Below are 11,186 nucleotides of genomic sequence, written 5' to 3'. Positions count from 1 at the left end.
TTATTATTTTAAGATCGACGGAGATTACTCATTGCTATGTATGCGGACACTACCGTATTCAAACTTCACGCTTACTTGCAATAGAACGATCCATCAAGGATTCAGAGAGCCAAACTGCTTCGTAAATCGAATCACGATGTGCCTACGTAAGTTTACTCGCAGTGCGAGACCGAAAGAATCAGAGATAAAATTCTCTTTGTTTCGGTAGCTCGAGCAATTATCTTTAAACCGTAACGTCTGATTCTAATTCGCACAGAGAACGTAGGAACGAGTATTATGCCCATCGAGCCCCGGTTGAGCGCGTGAAGAAGTGCCTCGTTACGCTCAGATTTCGCGTTTTAATCATTCGTACAGGGACTGATTGGAGGAATTGCTCTGTTGCAGGATAGCGAAGAGAAGAATCGAAAATTCTAAAGTGGGCATGCGTTTCGAAGTTTGGACCGAAGACACACGCCGATGACGCAGGGTAAGCAAAGACCATCGTCGATCGTTCGACGACGAGAGGAGGGTGGATAAAAATTGTCGCTGGTTCCGATCGCGTTGCCATAAATGGAACGGCGTGTTTCTCAAATCATTAGCTGGGTAAAAGGCCCTCCTCTTCACCTCTGTTTTCGCTCTCCTCCCGTCGGCTTCGTTCCTCTTTCCTCATTAAGCTGATTGCCCGATACATACCTCCCGTGCGTGCCGCATGGCGCGTACGTCCACACGCGGTTTCCTGCTTCGCTGTCTGCCGTATGAAAAATGGCCCAATTAATTTTTCTCTCGAGTATATCGCGCGATCGTTCTACGCTTCGATCGCTGCCGCGGGTCATCGTCGATTTTAATCGCTAAAATCTTTCACAGACGAAACCACGAGTCGGAGAATCGTTCGGTAGCATCTGTTTTTAGTTCGATCTCTCGTCTATCGTTCGTTTCCGCAGAACAGAAGTACACGAGAAACGGACCAGGTCATATCGCGTTTCGTATTGGTACACGCGCACGCGGAAATTTTATTTGAATCGAAAGCGCGATCGACGGTGCATTTGCCCAGAGATATCGGAAGCTCTTTTCTCGTTTTTCCCTTCCCTCATAGAAAATAACGATCGACCGTTCAAATCAGAAGCGGACCGTCCACTCTTTGAACGTGTGCTGGAATTATTTTCTATTTAAACTGGTATTGGAATCGAGATTTTTATTCCATGACCGCGTACCGTAGAAATTGGAAAGCAGTAATTGAAAACGAAATAGAATTAGTATTTGGCTCGCGACTCTCAAAACTTCTTCATCTGCCGATGGTTTCTAAATGGCCGATGGAATTCACCGAGTAATTAAGCGACTGCCAGGTTGGCACCTGTTTTCGTTGGGCAAACAAACGGAGAGAACGTTCCGTGAAGGAAGGGATGGTGTGCCTTCGGTTTCTCATTGCTCCCCTGAGGGACAGACCGGGGATAATAATATAGAGCCGGATAGAGAGAGACGGGTGGGGGAGGCAGGAGATGTTCCTCGGACGTCTCGAACACCTCCGGATCCCCTCTGTTCGAACAGCTTCCTCCTCTTTTACATCCATTCCATTCTAGCAGGCACGAAACAGGGGGAACTTTTCGACCTTTGTCCTCGCGAGGGAAACGTCTTTTGTTTAACAGCGCGTAAAGTCAGAGACTTGTAAACTTTAAACACCCTCTCATCGTTCCTCCCTTTCTTTCGGTATAAATTCTCTCGCCTGCACTCCGCGGCTACGATCAAATCTCGTTGTTACGATCGGCGCCAGGAGCGAAAGACGCGTATCTATTTTTGATCTGATTACGACCAGACGCAGAACGTTGCAATTACAGTTTCCATTCCGATGGAAATTTGTTCCGTTTTAAATATAAGACGTGTACTTGAGCGAGGGAACAGAAATGAAAACGAAACGAACCGTGAGCAGGGAAAAGAGTAGCGAAGAATCGCTTGTGAGGTGAACGAACATCCTCTCGAGCCACTGCTATGGGCATAGCAGAACGCAGAGGCAGGAGGGCTCTAGAGTAGAAAGGCATTACGTTCAGAATCGAGGGGATTATATTTTTTTTTTCGTTTATATACCTACATTCCTTTAAGAGCGGATCAAAAACGAAGCTGTCTCTCTTTGGAACTGCACTACTTTTAAACTTAAAACTGATGGTTGCTCTTTATGAAACAAATAAGTAACGTCTCCCTCTCTGCTCGTATCATTTATCAAGGAAAATTCTCGTACGCAAACGTACGAGTCGCGTTTGTATTTTTATTCCGAGATTCGAGAGCGCACGCCGTTTCGAGCAAACGGAAATAGATGAGCAAATATGGAAATTTAATAAAGCGTTAGTCCGTCGGGAGTCGGTGAACTCATTCGATTTCCGCTCGCATACTGAAACGAAACGATTCGATACCAGTAGTAAGTATCGGAAGAACCCGAGTCAACGGATTCGACGAATTCGGAGGAAGCTACCTCGCGTTCCTCCGTTTTGTTTGCGTTCACCTCGCGCTCCCCTTCCCGAGAAAGTTTCGATTCGAACTATTTAAGACGCCGCGCTGTGACGAATTACTAAATTTACGCGTCCGCACGTCCGCCTGTCCCCTAGCCGTCGGCTTCCATACTTGTCGATAGATTTCTCAAGCGCGATCGGCTCCTCGAAAAAGGGGATCCTTCGCGTGTGAAATGCGCACCGAAATCTACGAGAGACGATTTTTATCTCATGCAAATAGAAAACATTTCCGGCGCTCGTTCGAGGAAATGCGTGGGCGGATGGTAAACACAGGTTTGGCGGTGCGATTTTCTGAAGGCTGATACCGTCCCTTGAAAATCCTAAATGCCTCGCGGCATCTGAACGTTCGCGTTTCGTGCTCGTCCACCATGATCTCCTCCCCTAACTTTCCATTTTAACTTGCCACGGAGTAACGGAGCAGAGAAGATCGCCCTCCTCCGACCGCGCCTCGTTATTCCCTTAGAAATTGCCCTCTGCTCCGCGTTCTCGACTCGCTTTAACTTTTGACCCGTCTCGCCTTTTTGTTACCTTCTCGACGTGTCTCCTTCGTTACGTTGCCGCCTCTCTGACGTTCCGATCGAGAACGTCGAGCCGAGACTCGAGGAAGGTTCTTACTACATTTTTTATACCACCCCCGTATCGTTCGTTCCATATATTTTTTGTGACTGCGTCGACGAACGGATTCCGATATTTTACTATGGCCGTCGCGAATGTTTCCCGTTGAAACGGAGCGACGGGCATTGGATCATCGGGATCGATAGGCACGCGGGGAAAACTCGTTAATCATTTTTGTAATCGTGTCGTCGAGGGTAGAGCCCGATAGATCAAAACTCGGAGCGTCGCCGTGAGCAAACGTTCTCGTCCTCGCGCGGGTAATTACCAAGTGGCAGTTATTTAGCGAGTGGGTATCAACGTTTTAATTAAATTACTGCTCGTATCGTCGACGATCCGCGCTGTTTCCATTTTACCTGCCCCAGTTACAAGTCTATTAATTAGTCTTCAGATCGAGAGTCCAGATCGCGAACGAGTTCGATGCGTTCATAAGAAAATCGAAGTGAATACACGCGGAACGCCGAGAACCGATCGGTTCGATCGAACGATGAACACAGCTTTTATAAAACGTCTGGTTCTACGTATTTCGTACGAAGGATCGTGGTCCATCGAGAAGCACGAATAATTATTTTATGGAAGGGCAGCGTTTCGAGATTTTCGTCGAGTTCGTACCGCTGTCGTATCGATCGGTTCGCTCTGCGATCTGTACGGAGCAATTAGCGAGAGAAAATCATCGGCGCTCCGAGTGAGCGTCGCCGATATTCGTTCCTAGAGGCACCAAAATGACGAAGCAGAAGACCGACATTAATCGCAGCTTTGATTCGAGCAAATTACATTTTCCTTTCAACCGCTGCGTCATCGTTTGGATCTCGATTCTATCGGTGGTTCTCGTCGCGATGGCTCGTCGCGAGCTTTGCATAAAATAAATATTGATCGCGGTGTCCGCGGCTGTTCATTTCAATTTAGAATCGATCGCTATGGCGTTGTTACTCGCGTGGGGGTAACCGAGATCGGAGGCACGGAACGACATAAAAAATTGGAACGGAGAGGGCAGGGATGAATTTACTTTGAAGTGAACGCTTCATGGAAGGATGAGCGTGGCAAGAACCTTTCGGGAATGGGAAAAGGATAGAGGAAGTGGCCGTAGACGCAGAAACGGTTTGGATCGATGATCCCGTTCTCCCGGAAGTGAATCGAGCTCCGGTCGGGCCGCATTATCCAATTTTACACGGTGCAACGCGGTGCAATTGCACTTACATCAGAGGCGGATGGCGTGGGCCGGGGCAGTCCCAGCAGTGGCAGTACCAGCGGTAGTACGGTCGGTACTCGTTACTCGACTGCGTCGCACTTTTCCGTTCTATCCGTGGTCACCGGTCACGGTGATAAAGTCGATCCTTCGAGAATGATACGTGGGATCGACGATCGCAATCGAAATGGGAACGGCACGGCATAGCGTGTGACGAAGCCGACTTAAGTACTCCTGACAAGATCTGGTACGCTTCGCGTCATCGTTATTTCGTACGTGGTATTCGTACTTTTGCCGGGGGTAGCACAGTGACGAGTGGACGAGCTGTTGATTCATTGAAAGGCGAGATAATCAGTAACGGATCAGTGAGACAAATTCGGCTTCGACGTTTCGAAGCATGATTTACGATGGCTCGAGCCAAGATAGAGGGTAAGATACCTTTTATCTTTCAACCCCCTCCACGAAATTTTACGGACTAGAACCTAGAACTGGACGGTATAGACTGGTATGGAGCATAAATAAGAGAGCCTGGAACAAGCGCACGGAGCACGGTTCTGGCTCGAATGGAACGTGCGAAAAACTCTGCGATGAGTGATTCTATCCTGATCTCCTATTTAAATATTTCCGCTGTGTGACGTACTCGGTGATGCGACGCACGTAGCCCGTACGCGTGTACGAGACGAGTCGATGGGAGAGGGAGGCTCCGTCGGTCTCTCGTGTACGTGTAATTGATCCTGATCGACTAGCTATACGTGCGCGTATCGTGAAGCAGAATCGAAGGCACCGAGGTAAACACCCTGAGAGTTTGAACACCTTCGTCGAAAGTCGGAACGTGAGGAACCGGCTGATAAAAAGGAGACCGGGGGTTTCTCAATGGCTGGCAAGGTTAATACGATTGGATGATTGGCTCGATTAGCAAATTGGCTGCCGACGCGTAGGACATTGGGATAAATGAGGATATGTCTATGCTGGGAACATGCCACCACCGCACCGCATCGCGGCAAATTGATGGGAAGGGATCGACCGACGGCCCCGACGTCGTCGCTGATATATTATGAAACATGGTCATGGTTTTCGATGGTACACCGGGCTTACGTGCGCGTGTCACCCCCTAACGATTAACGCGATACCTTCCCGCCCGTCTAAAAAATGGAATTGGAGCAACGAGTCGCCGTTGCTCTCGGGTAAATCGTTTATCTTCCGTTCATCATCATTTTTATCGTATCGTATCGTTCTGTGCGTTCAATTAAGAAGAAAAATTCGCGTAGTGAGCCGAGTAGACCGTGGATTCGATACGTGCATTTACCAATTCCAACGATTACACGCGCAGAACGTTTAGAGTGCGGCGTATATCGTTGTTTCTAATGGCTAAGAGAAATCTCGATCTGGGTTCGATCTTTGATCTTCTGAGTCATTTACTTTGCGCAAAGTTCCACGATCTGGACGTATATATCAGACCCGCGCTGCTCGTGGAGAGACGACGTGCTCTCCCGACCTGTTCTGGTCGAAGACGACGAAGCCCACGTCGATAGCTTCGGCTCGTTTCCTCTGGGCCGTCCGTAGGAACGGCTCGAGATGCACATCGATGCGTCACCGCGAATCGTGACGAACGTGGGCTGTGAGTCTCAGCGTGGGCGTGAAAGGTACTCCTTCGGCTCACGGCTGAAAGGTTCCTGGCTGGCACGTGGGTCAAAGCGTGGAATGTCAGCGGCGCGTGGCAGACGAATTTTTGATCACGCAAACGCGCGAATTTCATCCGTTGGATGCGTCGGTGTTGTCAGGAGTCCATCGACCAGATCTTTGTATACTGCCAAGTTGTTCACCGCTTCCGTCTTTCTCGGCCTCACGATGAGCAACGCAGGATACTTTATTGATGGCGGGAAACTTTGCTGTTCCGTTGCTACGATGCGAAAATTATTTTTATCATCCCTGCCAGTCGTTCAAAGAGGAAGCGACGAACCGGTGGAAGTTTGGAACAAATCGAGAAAAGGATTCATCGACATTTCTTCGACTTGGAAACTGATCACCGGTAGACGTACGGAGCGACGAAAGTTATTCGGCTCGCGTTCCACACTCGGTTCTGACAGGGAGGGGAAAAGGGGAGCAGAAAATGAAAAAAGAGAGAGATTCGTCTCGTATCCGGGCGGGAACTTTGTTTTATGGTCGGTTTGCGCGGTCGAAACTCCTTCGCCCACACGAGTGAGAGATGGGTCACACCCATTTCATTCCGCGGTTTCTCTTCTTCCATCTTCTATCGCCAGGGACATCGCTCGACGATCGGCTTCCTCCGCGTTTCGTTGACTTTGCGCTCTGTACGAATCAGAATCTCGCAAAGCCATGCACAAACGATTCCTGTCCACCGTCAAAGTTTTCGAAATACTCATACGCGATCTGCTCGTTTCGTCGGGCGAACGAGAATCGAAGTCGACCGGGTCGACCCGTCTTCCGGCTTCTGTCTATCGCGGAAGTCTCAGAATCTCGTCGCTCGAATGTTACAGAATCAGTGACGAGGTGACGACCACGACCACGAGTACCACGGACACGCACGAGGACGAAGCGAATCGAGCGATCATGGCTAAAAGCGCCGAGAGGATTCCTGGTACCTCGACGAGGCTCAGGAGCAGGGACGACGGCTGCTGCTCCGTTAATTTTCTCAAATACGTTCTACACATCTACAACGTCGTCTTGTTCGTAAGTAGTAAGAAAGCGGTAGAGGGACCGGACCATCGATTCTCGACGGTGAGGTATAAAATTTGTAAATGGGAGGAAGACGTCGCGTCACAGGGGGTAGAAGGGAACGTCCCGACGAGAAGGATGCGAATCGATCGGTAGCTCCGGATGTGGCGCATCGGAACGCGAGATGCATAAAACGTTGACGCCTCTCGCCTCGTTGAGAACCGGATCGAGTTTCGCTCCCGAGAAACGTTCGCGAGATCAAGACTGATGAGAGACTCGTCCCTGTGTCCGTCGTTGCCGCTTCACGACGTGCAATCGTTTTCCTCCATCGTATCAGTTCCGACCGTGATCATCGGCCGAGTCGAACGGGTCGTTCGAGGAAATCGCAAAATCACCGCGGTGATCAAGCAATCGGCGGGCTTCGAGCTCGCCGGAGTAACAAGCCTCGATAATGCCGGGATAATATAACGATGACCATCCGGGAACAATGGCCGTGCAACAATGCCTATGCTTAACGCGCGCGTTTACTCCCATTGATCGCGAGAATCGTCGGATCGTTCCGACGTTAGACGTCGAGCCGTCCCCGAAGTGAGGAAGCACGTGACCCTGCGAATTCCTCAGCGACCGTCTTTTCCCGTTGCTCAGAAATTGCCAGAGCTTCTTGGCATAGTTGCTCCTGCGACAGCTACGTCCTGCGAATAGACGATGAGCTTCTGAACGTTCAGGCAGAGAGTGAACGTGAACGCGAACATTCCCGATCGGTGGACCTCGTTAAAGGAAAGTTGGACGTTGCCAATTTCCCAAACTACTCGCGGTCAAAGTTGAACCAAACTTTTCGGATAGGGTTCTAGCCACGTCGTCGTTACGCTCGTTGAATCAGCGTGATTCGGTTCACGATAGAGTATTTGACACGATCTTCCCCCGATTTCTCGCTCCGTCGTTGCCGATCGAAAGGCCGTTACCTCGTATCCGTCCGTTTTTGCCCGAGAGACGAGTAAGCAGACCGACGAAAGACTGCGACTGCATTTTCTGTAAACGCGACGTTTCGTATGACCGCGAATCTGCGGTATAGAAACGAGCGTGACTTCACGGGCGAACCAAAATGATCTTTGTCTCGTCTCTCGTTCCAAGACGAGTCTCGTACACGTACGTTCCCGTCGTGAGATATTTGAGTTTCCGCGCATGTAGAACGCACGCACGTCGGCGCGAACGACAATACCTACGCTCTGATAAAATCCAATTCACGCGCCAAGCGTGCCTCGAATCATTCCGGCGAACTGCATCGATGAGCTTCGGAATTCGTCACCTTTTCGTCCCGTCGAGTGCTTCGATCGTTTGAACGTCGCGGTACGCATCATGCGGTTGTCACCACGCACTTTTTTCCATAGCGAAATTTCTTACTTGACGACGCGATCAGCCTTGCGTCGAGCAACGAAACGTCTTCAATAGGAATTCTCTAAAGGGTCGTTAGACGATGGACGATGCACGTTGGACTTTAGTAGAGGATTCCAACCGGCCGTGCTCGTCGTTTTGATATTGTAATCTCCCGGGGATCGAAACTCGTGGCTCGTAGCTCGTTCCATTGTACAACCGGAAATAGTATCCCGATTATAGTAAAGCACCCGGTGGAAACGATTCCATTAGGCTCGTCTGATAGCAATAAATAACGGCGTGTTCCTCGGGCAAGTGAGACCAGCGACGAAAATGTTCATCATTAACGATATTACGCCTCGGTGGTACGAGTCGGTGGCCTTAAAACCGCGGGTATAAATCATGCGAGCACGCTGCCGTTGCCGTCGCCTATACAGTACGTACGTATATACTCGTGTACGTGTCGGTGCGCCGGAGGAACGGAACAAACAGGCTGCTGTACCGCCGATGATATCTCGTAGCAGCTGCGGCCGCACCGAGAAACGAGACTCGAGAGCCGCGATCCTCCGATATCGGTCCTCGCATCTACTTTTTTTTTAATAAGTACGCCCACGCCTCGGCATGGTTCCGTGTATCGAATTTTCTAAATCGCCGGTGCACTCGTTTCGTTTCGTATGAAGATCAGCGCGACTCGCGAACACGAGATGACTTTAAAATTAGACGCATCCCCAGACTTCCCGCGTAGGCGGTACGTGGAAACGCGTTATGTAAGCGGCAGCGAGGAAGTCGACCGCGATGCTCCGGTGACAAAAATGATTGGCGATTCGTCGGACGAGAGGACGGAAACGGTAGGGTCCGGGCCGATGAAGTTGTTCGGTGAACGAGGTTGATAATCGCGGCGCGTAAATTCCAGCGTCCTGGAGGAACGGTAGCAAGAACGAAACGAATTTTCTGGGCCATCGACCGTCGGGTGGGGCGTGAAACGCGGCGAGGTAAAAGGATGACCGTGAAGAAGCACCGTTAGATGCTCGCCTCTTCATTTGCTCTCCGAATGGGTGATCGAGTGAGACGAGTCGGGTCAGGAGTCGAAGGACGCGGGGGCGTGAACGATCCCTCAAAAAATTCCTTCCGGCTCTCTCGGAAAGAAAATTATGATAGCGTCCCTCGCGATGGAATTTGACGATCGTACGTTTCGCCGCGTTGTCGGCGAATATGAATAACGTCGAAGCGAACGCGTCATAAATATTCGCGAACGTCGATTGTGAATTACGTTCATGTCCCTCGGAGGACGCAGCAGTGAACAGTCTACAAGATTTGCTGCTCGATCGTCTCCTCCGCCACTAGAAATCGATCACGGTAAGCGTAGAGGATCGTTTCGGAGCTTCGATGCGCACCTACGTAGCCGAACACGTGCATACAGTACAGATACGACCGCTTTGTCGATCCCCTTTTTATTTCCGTCGATGGTTCCCGCGTCGCGATACACTCGGGTTCACGAACCTTTCGGGAAACTTTTAAATGCTCATCATGTTGTCTGTCGAAAAATCAGACTAGATCTCCGTCCAACGTAAACAAGATGGAAACGAGTGATGTTACGAGTAAAATAAAATACGGTACAACGTCGAACGCGTATGCGGCTGTTCGGTCCATCCGGCGTTCTGGACAGCTCGCGTCGAGGAGCGACGCTGACCACGTTGCCCGCATTGCCCACGCATTGCGCGTTCCGCGAATATCGCTCGTCCACCGATGTTCACGTCCTGCTCGTTCGTTTCCTGGCCTGCTCCCACGGGAAGACCGCGTGGGGTGTCTCACCGAACTCGAAGATGTTCGAAGAAAGATACGGTGAGAAAACGACAGAAGAGTCGGGTGCATGAATCTCGGTCACCGTGAAGCGATGACAGCGAAGGGGGCGAGATCGACGCGATTCTGTTCCGTGTACCAGATGCCTGTGGGCGGTGACGACGTCTGGTTCACGGAACCAAAGTGTTGCCGATGAGATCAATGAAATGATTATGAACGCTTCGCCTCGCGCAAAAGTCCGCGATCTGCCTGTTCGTCGTCAGGAATTCGAGGCGAGCAACAGGGGGATGAGTTCGAATCGCGCGATGGGATAGGAGAGTAATCAAAAGGTTTGCGATTCACAGAAGCCTGAACGTGATCGACGGGCTCATTTCTGTTTCAGTTGTCTGGACTGGTGGTAGGCGGGATCGGTATCTGGACGGTAATTTCAAAGCACGGCTATGTGTCCCTGATGCCGACCTCGACGTACCCGATGCTAGCGTATGCTTTGATCGTCGCAGGTGCTTTGGCCGTGGTCGGTAGCTGGCTGGGATGCGGCGGTGTGACTTCTGAAAATAGATGCGTTCTTCTCATAGTGAGTAACCCGCCCGTTTCATTCTCCACCACGCGTTTTCCCTCTATTTGATGGTACGCGCACGTGCTTCGTACTATGAGCTTCAAGTGCGACGCGTATGAGCGAGGATGTAAGACCACGGGACGACGGGGTCGGAGGAGGCACTGAACTCGAACGACCAGAGTCATACACGGGTCTCGAAATCGCTTACAGCTCAGTAGCAGATGCTCTCGTTCCAATGACGGGATTTATCGTTCCCGAGCCTTTCGCAAATTCGTCTCGATATAATTTCCTCCGGACACCTGTACCTACTTCTCTGTTCAATTTTGACTGATCCACACTCACTTCCTACGTTTCTTAGGAAGAAAGAATTTGCTCGGGACTCGTGTCGGACAAACACAATAAATTAGTTTCGAAACAGATGATATTGATGTCAATAGCAGTCCGGCTCGAACACAGATTTCAAGTAGGTAACCTCAGGATTAGTGGAATGAGGAATAATTGTGAAATA

The 11,186-nt window shown here is 50.3% G+C and overlaps 1 protein-coding gene across 5 annotated transcripts in view; it reads left to right on the top strand.

Moving 5' to 3' along the window:
* Nucleotides 1-11,186, top strand: part of LOC108624425 (CD151 antigen) — a 24,880-nt gene that overhangs the window by 5,678 nt on the left and 8,016 nt on the right. The window contains exons 2-4 of one of the 5 annotated variants that reach the window (XM_018023699.2): nt 385-466; nt 6,774-6,966; nt 10,505-10,696. In XM_018023699.2, coding sequence (XP_017879188.1) covers nt 6,847-6,966; nt 10,505-10,696 — 312 coding nt within the window. In that variant the 5' untranslated portion in view covers nt 385-466; nt 6,774-6,846. The other 4 variants (XM_018023698.2, XM_018023697.2, XM_026813098.1 and 1 more) reach the window with 4 other exon arrangements.

Source organism: Ceratina calcarata, unplaced genomic scaffold, assembly GCF_001652005.2.
Source record: "Ceratina calcarata isolate Rehan_Ccalc_2016 unplaced genomic scaffold, ASM165200v1 scaffold310.2, whole genome shotgun sequence".
Taxonomy (NCBI): Eukaryota; Metazoa; Arthropoda; class Insecta; order Hymenoptera; family Apidae; genus Ceratina; species Ceratina calcarata.
This window is presented reverse-complemented; position numbering and strand designations above follow the sequence as displayed.